This window comes from Hemitrygon akajei, chromosome 28, assembly GCF_048418815.1.
Source record: "Hemitrygon akajei chromosome 28, sHemAka1.3, whole genome shotgun sequence".
Classification (NCBI taxonomy): Eukaryota; Metazoa; Chordata; class Chondrichthyes; order Myliobatiformes; family Dasyatidae; genus Hemitrygon; species Hemitrygon akajei.
In genome coordinates this window covers 18,360,650-18,378,108 of record NC_133151.1, presented here as the reverse complement: position 1 = coordinate 18,378,108, position 17,459 = coordinate 18,360,650, and the positions used below count along the sequence as shown (strand labels likewise).

Here is a 17,459-nt window from a genome sequence, read left to right as displayed (position 1 = left end):
AGTTGGCGAGAAATAAGTAATAAGACAATTCATAACTGTTCCTCTCATTGTGGTTTCAAGCAATCGAGCTTGAAAATACATGAAATGGCTGGCAGTGTGATGCACCATCAATAACTCTCTCTGAGACGTGAAGGCGAGATAGCGGCGTTTATTGACTGGAAGAAAGACCAAGCAGTAGTTGACCACGATACTACATCCTGGAGACTGAGGGCCGGGCTCAGGCCTCAATCACCTTTATACCGGGGTCTGTGGGAGGAGCCACGGTCAGTGGGAGGGGACACAGGAGCAGTCAGCGGGGGGCGTGTCCAGACAGGTATATGTAGTTCACCACAGAGTGCAATTAAACAATTTCACTACCTCAACAAGTTAGTAACTATGAAGCTACCGACAACCATCCTGAAGGTTTCAGTGATAATGGAGATTTGGAGGATGCAATTGTCGACAGCATTGTATGAAGGCAGTGCACTATCCGCGCTAGGTGTCTGCACTGGTTTTGTTCATCGTGATGGAATCTTAAGTATTATTCATTACGGACTGCGCCTTTAAGAATCATGCCTGTAAGAGAGAGAGAGAGAGAGGTACAACGCAGGCAGCTTGCTGCAGAGAGAGAGCGAAAGACAGGGGAGGAGCTACATGATGAACAGCTGGTGTTCAGCACACCGGTATCTAAACAAGCCTGACTCTCTCTTTCGCAGGACACGCAGACGTACGAAGGCCAGTGGCGGAATTGCCACTGAACTTTCAAGTGCCCACAAGGGTGGGGCTGGGGACCGATTAAGAGGAATCGAATCGTTCCGTGACTATCAGTGCGTGTAAGGGTGACCCTGTAGAATCTACCAGTGTGTCTAACCCTTGCCTGGGTTGATAGATTATGACTTGAAGACAGTGTTCTTAAGTTGGTCACGGTTGGCTAACTTGGAAGATTTGGAGAACATCGAGGAGGATCGGCGACACCTGTTTACTGGGATTACAAATCTCTCTCTCTATCACTTCATTCCCGTGCCTGAACTTCCTTACCATACCATCGTAAGACTATATCACTTACCACCTGAGCTTGAACGAGTTTGGGGATTTATATATTTACACCTACATGTGTGCATCAACCGTTAATTCTTGATTTCCCTGGTTTAAGTTACTGTGTGACGTAGTTACTAATAAAATAGTGTTTTGTTAACTGCAAAACCGGACTCCCAAGTTTGTTCAATTGCTGCTGATATTTTTGCAGGGTTGCGTGTACGTGACATCATTTACAGTCAATCAGAAGAACAGGAAATGCCTCATTACACTGGATGAAATCCTCTGTTGATAACAATCAGGAACTAATACACAGTTTTATAGTACTGTAAAGGTATCAGTAGTTTTTTCCTGCATTTCATTTAAATTCGTAATCTGTGAACCAGTTAAACAGTAGTTTGTATTTTTTATACCTTTTTAACTATGTCCATGAAACTTTGGCTAATTGGGGCAGCCGCTTAATTGGGCCAAAGTGTACTGGTTCCTTCTCACTGGAGTGTAAGAGCTGAGAGGTGACCTTATATAGAGGGTTATAAAATTATTAGCGACAAAGATAGTGTAGATAGTTAGAATCTAAGTTAATAATTTTATTTAGAAATAAGGCATGGAACAGGCCCTTCTGGCCCAACAAGCTGCAGCACCCAGCAAACTCACCGACTTAACCTTAGCGTAAGCACTGGACAATTTACAGTGACTAATTAACCAACTAACCGGTACCTATTTAGACTGTGGGAGGAAACCAGAGCACCCAGAGGAAACCCAAGAAGGACATACAAACTTCTTACAGGTGGGGTCAAACTCCAATGCCCCAAGCTACAATATTGTGGCACCACGTTTTCTCATGGGGGGAGTCTAGAACTAGAGGGCACGGGTTTAAGGCGAGAGGGAAGAATTATAAAGAAGTTACGAGGGCAGATTTTCCATTCAGAGGTCGTTGGTGATCTGGGACAAGCTCCCACTGTTGATGGCCGAGACTGATGGAATTACAGTGCTTAAATGACAATTGAACAGGAATCGAGGGAGACGGGCCAGAAAGATTCAAAGTACATTTACTATCAAAGTATGTATGCAGTATACAACCCTGAGAATCACCTTCTCCACAGACAGCCACAAAACAAAGAAAACCTTGGAGACCGTTCAAGAAAAACATCAACCACCCCCTCCCCATGTGCAAAAAATAGTCATGCTTATTGTCATTTAACCGTATACATATATAACCATAAATGTATATAGAAATGAGACACCGTTTCTCTAAACCAGAGTGTAAAACACAGTAGTACACACAACACACAGTAACTTATGAAGGTAAGGATAAATAACTCATAAATAAATAAATCACACACAAATAACGAACTAAAGTTCATTAGTATGAAATATTGTCAGGTTCTGAACAGACTTTCCGGTGACACTTCGAATGCGACGCGGCGGGGAGTTCAGAAGCCTGACGGCCTGAGGGAAGAAACTGTTTCCCATCCTGACCGTTCCTGTCTTTATGCATCGGAGTCTCCTGCCTGATGGTAGAAAGTCAGAGAGGATGCCGGATGGACGGGTGGGTCCTCGATAATGCTAAGGGCCCTGCGTACACAGCGCTCCTGATAAACGTCCCCGATGGACGGTAGGGAGACCCCTATGATTCTCTCAGCTGTTCTCATAGTCCTTTGTCAGGACTTACGGTCCGAAGCTCGGCTGCTCCCAGACCAGATGGAGATGCAACTTGTCAGGATGTTCTCAATGGTGCTCCTGTAAAAAGCAGTTAAGATGGGTGGGGTCGACCCTTGCTTGCCTCAATCTTCGTAGGATGTGGAGGCACTGCTGTGCCTTCTCGTTCAGGGAGGTGACTGGGCGAGGCGATGTGAACTCCCAGGAACATGGTGCACGTAACTCTCTCTATTGAGAGAGAGCCAGGTATTCACAGAGGGGAATGGTTTGTCTGCACTTTCCTGAAGTCCTCAATGATTTCCTTTGTCTTCTCCACGTTCAGGCTTAGGTTGGTCATCTCACACCACTCCACTTCCCCTCTACACTCCATCTCATCATCGTTAGTGGCCAACCACTACATGTATCATCCACAAACTTGACGTTTGAGCTGGACCCTGCGACATAGTCATGCGTCAGCAGCGCAAACAACAGCGGGCTGAGCACACAGCCTTGGGGAGCGCCAGTGCTGAGCGTAATGGGACATGTCGCTGCCCACACGGACTGACTGTGGCCTCACTATCAGGATGTCCAGTATCCAATAGCAAAGGGAGGTGTTGAGACCCAGCAGGCCACCCCAATTCAAAGTCGGCCAAAATAATACAAAAGGATAAAGGAGTGGATGGAAACCAGGAAACACATCATGATGTGAACTACAGTCTGATCCACAAGCGTCAATTAAACCTTGCTCCGGCATCATCCTCTGAGAGCATCGAGGAGAGAGGGGGGGATCATTCAAACGCAGAGACCTTCCTTCAGGAGCAGATTTGAGCAAGGGGGGGAGAGAGAGAGACCGCCACTCATAGATACCTTCCTCCAACAGCAGCAAACAAGAGGCGGGTAGACGGCATTGAACGCTCGCTCACCTCGATGTTTTCAGTCTTCCCCAGCGTTTCAGTTGGTGAGAAGTGGAGTCGATCATGGTCTCCAAGCTTCTTGGCCTCGAGGAGGACCAATTGAGGCAACTGGGATAATCAGCATGGGCGAGCTAGGCCAAAGGGTCTCTTACTGTTTAGTATAACTTTGATGCTGCTGGAACTGTTGAACGATTTGCCATTTTATTTTATTTTTTATTTCAGAGCCATATAAATTTCTCCATTGAATTGTTGCAAAAAAGTTTACATTCAGCCTATCCCTGTCACAGAAAGCTACCAAACCCAAAGACACCTTTTCCCCAATTAACGTGGCATCTATTATAAAATATTGAAAGTTAGTAGTTCATTTAAGGTACAATTTCAGAAAATTGACTGTCAAGGTTGTTCATGAACGTCTTGGACCTGGGAACGAGTTACTGAAGAATGGATGTTGTTGGAAGTCCTCCCATCCTCTAGAGGCGCCGATCTCGGAGGTTTCCATCATCAACTGTCCAATGAAAACGCGAGTATCTTTGTAAGCCGGTGAGTGGTTGGGGGGGTTGTTGCCTCGCTTCCGCGTGATTGGGTGGTTAGGGGATTTTATCCCGCCTTCCACGTCGATTGGCTATCTTGCACATGATCTGCACGCTGATTGGCCTAATAGGTTTTACAGTCCTGAGGAAGGGGTTCGGCCCGAAACATCCATGGGTGCTGCTGGGCCTGCTGAGTTCCCCCAGCATTTTGTGTGTGCTGCGATAGAGTGTCGATGTTGCACACCAATTCGTTGAAATTGCCTGCAGACTGATTGGCTAGAGGACCGAAGTGCTGCAGAAGGATTGGCTGGAAGACCGGCGTGCTGCGGACTGATTGGGTGGAGCCCCGAGTGCTGCTGACTAATTGGCTCTAGTACGACTGTGCTGCAGAAGGATTGGCTGGAGGACCTCAGCGCCGCAGACGGATTGGCTGGAGGACCAATAGTAAGGGGGAGGAGGAACTGTACGCGCGGGAGAATCAGAGTGCTCTCTGCGGGGTCACGTTTGGAGCTGATTAAAAGTAAATGAGCTTTACTTGGAGCTGAGGTAAACAAAGCCGCGGAGATGCCGATAGAAGCGAATAAAATAGCCGAGGAGCTGGAAACTTTCGACGTGACCGTTGAAGATGACAGCTTGCTGGAGAAACGTGAGTCTGAGTACGGACGTGATAAGAAATGATAGCAGAGACTGGACAGGCCGTGGTTCTCTTCAAATCAGTTTGTGAAATTCAATAGGGGTAGATCATATGGGAGGAGAGTAAGGAAAGCGACTCCATTTATCCCTGAGAATGGAAAGCAGAGTGGTGAACAAGGCATCTAGCTTGCTTGCATTCATTGGCCAGGGTACAGGATACAGAATACAAGTCTTGGGGCGGTCTATTGCAACTTTTCACGACGCTGGATGCCGCAATAAAGTAATTTCTCGGGGACCAAGGTGCAAAACGGTACATGGATCACACACAGCACATAAAATAATATCAACACAGTCATTAGACCGGTAGGAAGATGACCAAGTGAGAGACTGCCGATGCCGGAATCCGGAGCAACAGGTTCCGCTGGAGGAACTCAGCGGGTCGGGCAGCAAAGGGTACTTCCTGCAGATGCTACCTTCCAGCTTTTTCTGGGTTGTCAGGAAAATGACGTCTGCTTTCAAAGAAAGAGAATCTAATTTATTATCAGTGACTTTTCTGACATGAAATTTGTTCTTTCATGGCAGCAGTACAGTGCAAAGACAAAAAATTATTAATTACAAAAATGGGGAAATAAACCATGCAATTAAAATTAGTATTCATGGGTTAATGGACGTTTCAGAAATCTGATAGTGAAGGGGAAAGAAGTTGTTCCTTCTATGTTATGTTGAAACAGCAATGCCCTTGAATGAAAAATCTTACAAGAAGTAGAGGATTTGGCCCAGTGCATAACGGGTTAAGCCCTCCCCACCACTGAGCACATCTACATGAAACAGAGCTGCAGGAAAGCAGCATCCATTGTCAGGGACCCCCACCACCCAGGACATGCTCTCTTCCCGATGCTGCCATTGGGCAGGAGGTACAGGAGCCTCAGGGCCCACACCACCAGGTTCAGAATCAATTATTACTTTTCTTTATTGTCACCAGACAATTGATACCAGAGCGTACAATCATCACAGTGATATTTATTTCTGTGCTTCGCGCTCCCTGAAGTACAAATCGAAGTAAATATAATAAAAATTTAAATTATAAATCATAATTAGAAAATAGAAAAGGGAAAGTAAGGTAGTGCAAGTCAGGTCCGGATATTTGGAAGGTACGGCCCAGATCCGGGTCAGGATCTGTTCAGCAGTCGTATCACAGTTGGAAAGAAGCTGTTCCCAAATCTGGCCGTACAAACCTTCAAGCTCCTGAACCTTCTCCCGGAGGGAAGGGGGACAAAAAGTGTGTTGGCTGGGTGGGTCGTGTCCTTGATTATCCTGGCAGCACTGCTCCGACAGCGTGCGGTGTAAAGTGAGTCCAAGGATGGAAGTTTGGTTTGTGTGATGTGCTAGGCTATGTTCACGATCTTCTGCAGCTTCTTCCGGTCTTGGACAGGACAGCTTCCATACCAGGTTGTGATGCACCCTAGAAGAATGCTTTCTACGGTGCATCTATAAAAATTAGTGAGGGTTTTAGGGGACAGGCCAAATTTCTTCAGCTTTCTCAGGAAGTAAAGGCGCTGGTGGGCCTTCTTGGCAGTGGACTCTGCTTGGTTAGACCAAGTCAGGTCATTTGTGATATTCACCCCAAGGAACTTAAAGCTTTTGACCCGTTCCACGTGCGCATCACCGATGTAGATGGGGTCGTGCGGTCCGCTACTCCTGAAGTCAACAACCAATTCCTTCGTCTTGCTGACCTTCAACCATCAGGAGTGGGTACAGCCTCAGGGCAGCGGAGGTTTGAGATCAGAGTTTTCCTTCTAGGTGAGCTGCCAATTGTGGCTGATGAGCCCCATCTGCCCGAAGCGACTGGTTTTGAGGTGCCAGTAACCCGCCTTTGCCCCTTCTCCCGTCAGTCGAAACAGTTACTTCGGGCTTAGTAGCTAAGCCACAGGAGTAGGCCAGGAGCTGGACTTGGTTGTCAGAGGCTGTTTGAGATGCACGTCATTAGGAGCATTTAATAGGTGGTGGGAACTTGTCCCCTTTACCACCCCCACCCCCACCCCACCAGTTATGACATCGTTGTCATGGGAGCGCCATTACTAACACAGGCAATGGAGTCTGAATGAGCTTTATTATTTCCGACAAATGTCACGAAATTTGTTCTTTTGCAACACTAGTACACTAAAAAAATTGCTACAAGTTACAATAAAAATATTTTTATAAAGTGGTGCAAAAAGAGAGCAGAATAGTGAGGGGGTGTTCGTTTAGAAATCTGATGGAGGAAAAGAAGCTGTTCCAAAAATACTGAGTGTGTGTCTTCAGACTTCCGTACCTCCTCCCTGATGAGAAGAGGGATGTCCTGGATGTTGGAGGTTCTTGCTGACGGATGCTGCCTTCTTGAGGCATCGCCTTTTGAGGATGCCCTCAACAGTGGGGGGGGGGGAGGAGCTGGCTGACCCTTTATCCGATTCTGTGCACTGGAGCCTCCAGTAATGCAACCAGAATGCTCGCCGCCATAGAGCGAACGCCGGGGTCTCCCTCCCACGTTTGTGACGTTTACTGGGAACATGGCAGATGAAGGGCCCAAAATTGTGTTGAGGATCCCCACCACCCATCCCACAAACTCTTCCAGCTGCTGCCATCGGGAAGGGGGTACAGGAGCACCAGGACTGGGACTGTCAGGCAGGGTAACAACTTGTTCCCTCAGGCTGTGAGACTAACGAATACCCTACCTCCACTGAGGTCCCGTCACCAGGGCAGTGAGCTGTGGACTGTGCACTGAATACGCTTAGAGTAATATTTTATTCACTTATTTGTGGAAATATTTTGGTTTATGGTGTATGTTTTGTGGGTGCACTGTGACCGTTGTTTCGTTTGGTTATATACTTGTCCAGTCAGTCAGATGACTGTCAGCTTGAACTTGTGTATTTATAGAAACTTGTAAGCATCTTCGCCAACATACCAGATCCCCTCAAGCTCCTAATGAAGTATTCAAGGTTCAGTCTTGTTAATGTCATTTCCAGTAGATGAGTGTAGAGGAGAATGAAATAATTGTTACTCCGGATCCGATCCAGTGCAAAAACAAAACACAATAGCACGATAAGCATCACAATAATATAAAGACATAAGATAACTTGTATACGTAAATTGATTGTATGCCCATAGAGTGAGACATGGCAAAGGAGTGCCTATACATAAGGTGACTCTGACAGGAATCAGAATCGGGATTAATATCACTGCCATGCGTCGTGAAATTTGTTTTCTTTGTGATAGCAGTGCCAAGCAATTCATAGTAGTAGAGAAAAACCTACTACAGAAAGAATATACATTAAATGGTTAAATAAGTAGTGAGGTAGTGTTCGTGGGTTCAATGTCCGTTCAGAAATCGGATGGCAGAGGGGAAGAAGCTGTTCCTGAATCGTTGATTCACCACAGGCTCATGCAGGCTCCTGTACCTCCTCCCTAGTGGTAGCAATGAGAAGAGGGCATCATGTCCTGAGGCATCGCTCCCTGAAGATGCCCTGGATACTCCAGAGATTGGTGCCCATGATGGAGCTGACTGAGTTTACAACTCTCTGCAGTTTGTTTTGAGTCGAGAGAGGAGAATGTCCTGGGATGGTAGGGGTCTTTGATTGCACTGGCTGCAGTAAAGCAGAGAGAAGGTATAATTTCAGAAAATTGACTGTCATAACTGTGTGTATGATGTCTGTTTATCTTTTTAATCTATTTATCTGTCTAGGGTGCCTAAGGCTTTTGCAAAGTTCTGTAGTAATTTTACGTATCTCACTGTACTGCTGTCGCAAAAAGAAACAAATCTCTCGACATCTGAGAGTGATGATAAACCTGATTCTGATACGGGTCTCTGCTGTGGACTGAGAGTGGGAAGAGGGCAGGGAGACGGGAATCACGGTTGGGAAAAGGGGAAGGGAGAGGGGAGGGAGTGGGAAGCACAACAGAGTTCATCAAATTAGTTTATTTTGCGGCTGGACCACCGAGGTGAGAGACGGAGGAGGAGGAGGACACCGAGAGGGTGGTGGTGGACACGTGAGGAGAGCAGTGGTGAGAGGGGAGCCGGAATGGGGGAAAGTAAAAAGAGAGAAGGGGGAGGAGAGGAGAAATTACCGGAGGTTGTTGAGATTGATCGTGCCGTCAGGGTGGAGGCTACCCAGACGGAACATGAGGTGTGGCTCCTCCAGCCCGAGGGTGGCCTCATCAGGCCTGTAGAGGAGGCCTCGGACCGACGAGCCGGAATGGGTTGTGGAATTTAAATGGGTGACCACCGGGAAATCCTGCCCTTTGCGGTGGGTTTGATGTTGAATTGAACCGATGTTATTGCTGTCAGGTGGGAGGCTACCTGCATCAGGACAGGAATGAAGGTTAACACTGGACGACAAACTTTCTCGGAAGTGTTACTTGCTCAGAAATAACTTTTGTTTATGATCGACCGCTTGGAGCTGAGCGCAGATGTAATTTCAGGCTACTTGTGCCACGTAGGAATTTGGAGAAATAAGAAATTAACTTGCATTGAAATAAACTGGCCCGCTGCGTTCCACCAGCACTTTGTGTGTGTTGCTTGAATTGAATTATTAAGCTTTTAATTGCACGATGGTGCCGACACTTTGCAGTGGTTCAGCTAAGCTGAAAATGTTTTGTCGATGATTTTCATTTGTCTGAGGCTTCCCGCTTAAGTGTCCGACACTAATCAGCCGGCGTTGATGGATTCCAGTTGCCCTGATACAGTTTCTCCATGACCGCAATGTCCCGGTGAAACCTTTCACCGTGCTCGTCACTGACAGCGCCAAGATCTGCGGGGAAGAAGTCTAAATGGGAATGCAGGAAATGAACGTTTAATCACAAACCAGAGAAAATCTGCAGACGCTGGAAATCCAAGCAACACGCTCAAAATGCTCCAGGAGCTTGGAAGGCCGGGCAGCATCTATGGAAAAGAATAAACGGTCAACATTTTGGGCCGAGACCCTTCATCGGGACTGAATCTTTAGTGACATGTTGACTTCATGGTTTTGTGTGCTCAAAGCATGTTGCCAACCAGCTCCGCGTAGTTTGAGCTCTGGTAGTTGCCAAGAAAAAAATGTTTCCAAAAAAATGGTGCATAGTTCCCTGAAGGTGGAATCTCATGTGGATAGGGTAGTGAAGAAAGCTTTTGGTATGCTGGCCTTTATAAATCAGAGCATTGAGTATAGGAGTTGGGATGTAATGTTAAAATTGTACAAGACACTGGTGAGGTCGAATTTGGAGTATTGTGTACAGCTCTGGTCACCGAATTGTAGGAAAGATGTCAACAAAATAGAGAGAGTACAGAGGAGATTTACTAGAATGTTACCTGGGTTTCAGCACCTAAGTTACAGAGAGAGGCTGAACAAGTTAGGTCTTTATTCTTTGGAGCGTAGAAGGTTGAGGGGGTCTTGACAGAGGTATTTAAAATTATGAGGGGGATAGATAGAGTTGACGTGGATAGGCCTTTTCCATTGGGAGTTGGGGAGATTCAAGCAAGAGGACATGAGTTGAGAGTTAAGGGGCAAAAGTTTAGGGGTAACACGAGGGGGAACTTCTTTACTCAGAGAGTGGTAGCTGTGTGGAACAAGCTTCCAGTCGAAGTGGTAGAAGTAGGTTCGGTATTGTCATTTAAAGTAAAATTGGATAGGTATATGGACAGGAAAGGAATGGAGGGTTACGGGCTGAGTGCAGGTCGATGGGACTAGGTGAGAGTAAGCGTTCGGCACGGACTAGAAGGGCCAAGATGGCCTGTTTCCGTGCTGTAATTGTTATGTGGATATAACATCTTTGAATGCCTCCCATGTGATTTTCTCCGGTCCCACTAGAAGCTCTTCGAATGGCCTGTCATTGATGACTTGTTTGATTTGTGGACCAACAAAAAATGCCTTCCTTAATCTTGGCATCAGTTAATCTGACTTGAGCCATGAATTGAAATAACAAATGTAGGCGATTTTTTTAAAAAATGATGCGTGATCTGGAAGTTTCATGGTGATTTTCATGATCAGCAGCCCAAAATCCATAAGGTACACACAAAAGTATTCAGGAAGCAAAATCTTTGTTGGCCAGTGTTATCGCTGAGTCTGTGTTTTCTAGAAGGTTCACTGGCTGTTTTATAAGTCAGCTGTTATCACTGGGATGTTATTTCTGGTCTGAGTGTGAGATGGTCACAACTTTTTCAATGGTTCCATTTGATATCAGAATTGTTCGGGATACAACCCGAAAATGTTACTCTCCGCAGACATGCGTGAAACTGAAGAAAAGCCCCAAAGGATGGATGATGGGAAAGCTTTAGAGCCCTAAAGCCCCCCTCCCCCTCCCACACACAAGCAGCAGCAAAATATCAACACTCCCCCCTCCTGCCTCAGCAAAAAGCATCAGCCCCCCCCCACCACCACTACCCGCCATGCAAGGGATAGCAGGCCCCGAAGAGACTGTGATCCAGAGTTCATCAAACCCACTGATACATCCCCCCACCCCCAGCAGTTTGACCTGCCACAGGCTCTCTCCCTCCATCATGAGGGAGGGGAAGATATTGCCCCTGCCTCAACGATGTTACAATCTGCAGCTTCGCTTATTCCGACAGCGGCGTACTCTGCTGTCTCTGCGTTCCGATCTTCAGTCGGCGGCGCTGGCGAGGAGCCGAGGGTGCGTGTCTCCCTGGTGATACCGAAGACGCCGGGGCCGCTCGGCGAGCCCTGAGAGCGGGAACCCGCCGCCGTTTGAGTGCTCGCTGGAGATCACAGACTCCGACTTCTGTTTCGTCCCTCCTTTGTTCGGACTTTCTTCTCGCGACACTTAATAATTGGCCGTGACCATGAACTCTTTGCCTCTTCCTTGACTTTGTGAGAGCCTCTGGAGCAGCATCACCTGATCCAAGAGTCAGCGAGCGGTCACACTAAAGAATTCTGGTGAAGTGAGTTGTAGTGAGGATAATGTTACAGAATCAGGTTTATTAACACCCGCAGGTGTCATGAAATGTGTTCTCTTCGCAGCAGCTGTATATCGCAATACGTAACGATAGAAAAAATCTGAATTACTGTCATTTTACTTGTATATATTTTATGATGTATTTGTGTGTGTGTGTGTATAGTATGTATCTATTATATATTTTTTGACCTTTTTAATAGTTAAGTAAGTCATGCAAAAAATAGAAATAAAAGGCAGTGAGGTAGTGTTCGTGGGTTCGATGTCCATTCAGAAATCGGACAGCAGAGGGGAAGAAGCTGTCCCTGAATCGTTGAGTGTGTGTCTTCAGGCTCCTGTACCTCCTCCCTGATGGCAGAGGGGAGGAAGCTGTTCCTGAATCGCTGAGTGTGTGTCTTCAGGCTCCTGTACCTCCTCCCTGATGGCAGAGGGGAAGAAGCAGTTCCTGAATCGCTGAGTGTGTGTCTTCAGGCTCCTGTACCCCCTCCCTGATGGCAGAGGGGAAGAAGCAGTTCCTGAATCGCTGAGTGTGTGTCTTCAGGCTCCTGTACCTCCTCCCTGATGGCAGAGGGGAAGAAGCTGTTCCTGAATCGCTGAGTGTGTGTCTTCAGGCTCCTGTACCTCCTCCCTGATGGCAGAGGGGAAGAAGCTGTTCCTGAATCACTGAGTGTGTGTCTTCAGGCTCCTGTACCTCCTCCCTGATGGCAGAGGGGAAGAAGCTGTTCCTGAATTGCTGAGTGTGTGTCTTCAGGCTCCTGTACCTCCTCCCTGATGGCAGAGGGGAAGAAGCTGTTCCCGAATCGTTGAGTGTGTGTCTCCAGGCTCCTGTACCTCCTCCCTGATGGCAGAGGGGAAGAAGCTGTTCCTGAATCGCTGAGTGTGTGTCTTCAGGCTCCTGTACCTCCTCCCTGATGGCAGAGGAGAAGAAGCTGTTCCTGAATCGCTGAGTGTGTGTCTTCAGGCTCCTGTACCCCCTCCCTGATGGCAGAGGGGAAGAAGCAGTTCCTGAATCGCTGAGTGTGTGTCTTCAGGCTCCTGTACCTCCTCCCTGATGGCAGAGGGGAAGAAGCTGTTCCTGAATCGCTGAGTGTGTGTCTCCGGGCTCCTGTACCTCCTCCCTGATGGTATCAGTGAGAAGAGGGCACGTCCTGGGTGGTGGGGTCCTTAATGATGGATGCCGCCTTTTTGAGGCACCGCTCCTCGAAGATGTCCTGGACACTACAGAGGCTGGTGCCCATGAAGGAGCTGACTGAGTTTACAACTCTCTGCAACTTATTTCAACCCTGTGCAGTAGCCCCCCACCACCACCCCCATACGAGACGGTGATGCAGCCAGTCAGAATGCTCTCCACCGTACACCTGTAGAAATTTGCAAGTGTTTATTTCACAACTTTATTTTGCTCCTTGAAGATCTCCTGGATTTCTACATATAACCTGTAATTAACTATTTAAACGAACAAGAATGCTTAATCTGCCAAGATGACTCAAGTATTATTGAAATACTACACAACAGCTCGATTCAGACAACTTTGTATAATTGATTTATTTTGAATCTGTATCAGATTTAATATCACCGGCATATGTCATGAAATTTGTTGTTTCTGCGGCAGCAGTACAATGCAATACAGGATATTATAGAAATAAATCTGTGACTTACGGTAAGTATATATTTAATTAAATAAGCAGTGCAAAACAGAAACAAAGACTACTGAGGTGGTATTCACGGGTTCGATGTCCATTTAGGAATCAGATGGCAGAGGGGAAGAAGCTGTTCCTGAATCGTTGAGTGTGTGTCTTCGGGCTCCTGTACCTCCTCCCTGATGGCAGAGGGGAAGAAGCTGTTCCTGAATCGCTGAGTGTGTGTCTTCGGGCTCCTGTACCTCCTCCCTGATGGCAGAGGGGAAGAAGCTGTTCCTGAATCGTTGAGTGTGTGTCTTCGGGCTCCTGTACCCCCTCCCTGATGGTAGCAATGAGAACAAGTCACGACCTGGGTGAGGGGCGACCTTAATGCTGCCTTTCTGAGGCATCGCTCCTTGAAGTTGTCCTGGGTATCACAGAGGCTGGTGCCCGTGATGGAGCTGACTGAGTTTACAACTCTCTGCAGCTTATTTTGATTCTGTTCAGAAGCCCCTCCCCGATAGCAGGCAGTGATGCAGCCAGTCAGAATTCCCTCCACGTACATCGGCAGGAGCGCAGAATGATTGTCGCACATTTTCTCATTCCTGATTGTTTTTCTCTCCCTTTTCTGTGAACGTGCAGTGGTGAACTTCTGCAGCAGGTACCGCTTGAAGGAAGAAGGGATTGTGAACGAATGGATTGCGTTCAGCAGCACGCGGTTCGGGATTCCCCTGACAGACGACAACCTGGACGTCTTTGAGAGCGAGGTAATTCGGTTAAACCTTACACGTCCTTGGGGCTGTGCGAGTGCTCACGGTATCGAGTCCACACGAAACGCTGGAGGAGGTAGTCAGCGGAACAGGCTCGATCCTCGGTGGCGGCAATGGCACCGTAGCGGTTAGAGTGACACTGTTACAACGCCAGCGACCTGGGTTTCGATCGCCGCCACTGTCTGTTAGGGGTCTGCGCAGTCTCCCCGTGACCGCGTGGGTTTCCTCAGCGCGATCCGGTTTCCGATCACGTATGGGATACGATTCGCGAGTTGTGGGCGTCGGAAACACGCCTGTGGACTGGGTTGGTTGTTGGCGCAGGCGATGCTTATTGATATATGTGAGACAAATAAGGTGAATCTTTAAACTTTAAAAATCGGTTCTTCTCTCCTCTGGTGTTGCCCATTCTCAGAAAGTGTTTTTGTCTTTGGCAGGTGCTTGTCAAAAAAGTCCATAAGATGGGTCCAGCAACAGGAAAACGAAACTTCCGGGCACCAATACAGGACCTGAACTCACTTGAAGATCTGTATCCTTTTAAACCAAATATAAAGCGTGATTAGACATTGGCTCAATGGGAGAAGTCAGAGAGTGGTAGTGGAGGATTGCTACTCTGAGTGGAGGCCTGTGACTAGTGGTTTGCCACAGGGATCAGTGCTGGGTCCATTGTTATTTGTCATCTATATCAATGATCTGGATGATAATGTGGCAAATTGGATCAGCAAATTTGCTGATGATACAAAGATTGGAGGTGTAGTGGACAGTGAGGAAGGTTTTCAAAGCTTGCAGAGGGATTTGGACCAGCTGGAGGAATGGGCTGAAAAATGGCAGATGGAGTTTAATGCGGACAAGTGTGAGGTATTGCACTTCGGAAGGTCAAACCAAGGTAGAACATACAAGGTAAATGGTAGGACACTGAGGAGTGCAGTAGAACAGAGGGATCTGGGAGTACAGGTACATAATTCCCTAAAAGTGGTGTCACAAGTAGATAGGGTTGTAAAGAGAGCTTTTGGTACATTGGCCTTTTATAAATCAAAGTAATGAGTATAAGAGTTGGAATGTAATGGTGAGGTTGTATAAGACATTGGTGAGACCGAATTTGGAGTATTGTGTGCAGTTTTGGTCACCGAATTACAAGAAGGATATTAATAAGATTGAAAGAGTGCAGAGAAGGTTTACAAGGATGTTGCCGGGATTTGAGAAACTGAGTTACAGAGAAAGGTTGAATAGGTTAGGACTTTATTCCCTGGAGCGTAGGAGAACGAGGGGAGATTCGATAGAGGTGTATAAAATTATGATGGGTATAGATAGAGTGAATGCAAGCAGGCTTTTTCTACTGAGGTCAGGGGAGAAAAAAACCAGAGGACATGGGTTAAGGGGGAAAAGTTTAAAGGGAGCATTTGGGGGGCTTCTTCACGCAGAGAGTGGTGGGAGTGTGGAATGAGCTGCCAGATGAAGTGGTGAATGCAGGCTCACTTTTGACATTTAAGAAAAACTTGGACAGGTACATGGATGAGAGGGGTATGGAGGGATATGGCCCAGGTGCAGGTCAGTGGGAATAGGCAGAAAAATGGTTCGGCACAGCCAAGAAGGGCCAAAAGGCCTGTTTCTGTGCTGTAATGTTCTATGGTAAAACTTTCTCCTCCTCATTTTCAGGCGAGAGGTAATGTTATAAAGAATAGAAAGGGTGCAGAGGAGATTTACAAGGATGTTGCCTGGATTGGGGAGCATGCCTTATGAGAACAGGTTGAGTGAACTCGGCCTTTTCTCCTTGGAGCAACGGAGGATGAGAGGTGACCTGATAGAGGTGTATAAGATGATGAGGGGCATTGATCATGTGGATAGCCAGTGGCTGTTTCCCAGGCTGAAATGACTAGCACGAGAGGGCACAGGTTTAAGGGACCGAGGGGATGTCAGAGTTAAGTTTTCCACACAGAGAGTGGTGAGTGCGTGGAATGCACTACCAGCGACGGTGGTGGAGGCGGACACAATAGGGTCCATTAAGAGACTCTTAGAGAGGTACATGGAGCTTAGAAAAAATAGAGGGCTTTGCGGTAGGGAAATTCTAGGCAGTTTCTAGAGTAGGTGACAGGGTCGGCACAACATTGTGGGCCGAAGGGCCTGTAATGCGCTGTAGGTTTCTATGAGAGTAGAAACAGGCCCTGTGGCTGGACTCACCTTCCACCCATTTTCAGTCTTCCCATTTTGTGCTCCCCATAGTCCCACCAACCCCGGAATTTACCACCCGGCTCAGCTTCAAAGTAAATTCATTATCGAAGTGCACACGTGTCACCATAGACGGCCCTGAGATTCATTTTCCTGTGGACTGTCACAGTGAGTACAAAGAAACACAAAGGAATCAGTGAAAAACTGCACATAAGACAGACAAATGACCAACGTGTAAAGAGAAAACAACAAGCTGTGCAAATGCAGAAAGGAAAAATAAATAATAATAGTAAATCAATAAGCAGGAACCCCAGCCACCCAGGGCGCGCTCTCTTCTCGCTGCTGCCATCGGGAAGGAGGTACGGGAGCCTCAGGACTCACACCAAGCGCTGGAGGAACTCAGCAGGCCAGGCAGTATCGATAGGAAGGAGAAAAGTGCAGTCGGCATTTCTTCTGCCAACGACGAGGTCCTTGGCGTTTCTGTAGCTCTGGGATTTTACGGGATGGGGTCGCCGGCCCCATGTCCAACCCTCCTCCTCCCGCAGGCGGGCTCGGCACCGTCCGTGGCGGAGGTGGCACCTGCGTACTTTGGGGAGTGAACTCCCCTCGATTTACTTTGAGCTCTGACCGGCGGCACGTTGTCGGGATGCAGAGGAGAACGTAATCCGCCGGAGAGGGGGGGGGGATCCCGTGTGTTCACGGGAGGCACACGGTTGGCACAGGAGGTGAGGGTCGAGCTTGCCTCGCTGGAGTTACGAGGCAGCAGTCCTATCCACCGCACCCTGCCGTGACTTCAGGAAGAGGAGGTCGAGGGAACAGGCCAAGCCTCATTGAAAGATCGGCGGTGGATAGGGGGAGCAGCTTCAAGCTCCTGGGCGTCAACATCTCTGGAAGTCGAGCCTGGGTCCAACATTTCGATGGCACTACAACGAAGCAGTATTTCACTAGGAGTTCGAGGGGATTTGGTAGGCCAGCAAAGACGCTCACGGATTTCTATGGACGGAGAGCACTCTTAACTGGTTGCATCAGTGTGTGTGTGTGTGGTCATGCGGAGGGGCCCACTGCGCAGGATCGGGCAAAGCTGTTGTAAGTCGAACCATGTCCTCCATGGGCAGTAGCCTCCACAGGGCTGGGTACATTTTCGAAAGGCGGCGTCCATCGTTTATGGCTCCCCTCAAGCTCAAGTTGGTCGTCTGACCATGCCCGTATGCAACCGAACAGATCAACGTTTCTCCGGACCGCGGCGCTCCCACAACGCACACG

The 17,459-nt window shown here is 47.8% G+C and overlaps 1 protein-coding gene across 2 annotated transcripts in view; it reads left to right on the top strand.

The window, feature by feature from the left end:
- pola2 (polymerase (DNA directed), alpha 2) overlaps nt 1-17,459 on the top strand; it is a 105,799-nt gene that overhangs the window by 24,163 nt on the left and 64,177 nt on the right. The window contains exons 1-3 of one of the 2 annotated variants that reach the window (XM_073031434.1): nt 4,562-4,742; nt 13,906-14,030; nt 14,468-14,559. In XM_073031434.1, the coding sequence (XP_072887535.1) occupies nt 4,661-4,742; nt 13,906-14,030; nt 14,468-14,559 (299 nt within the window). In that variant the 5' untranslated portion in view covers nt 4,562-4,660. Of the gene's footprint in view, nt 1-4,561; nt 4,743-13,905; nt 14,031-14,467; nt 14,560-17,459 lie in introns of those variants that run through there. The other variant, XM_073031436.1, reaches the window with a different exon arrangement.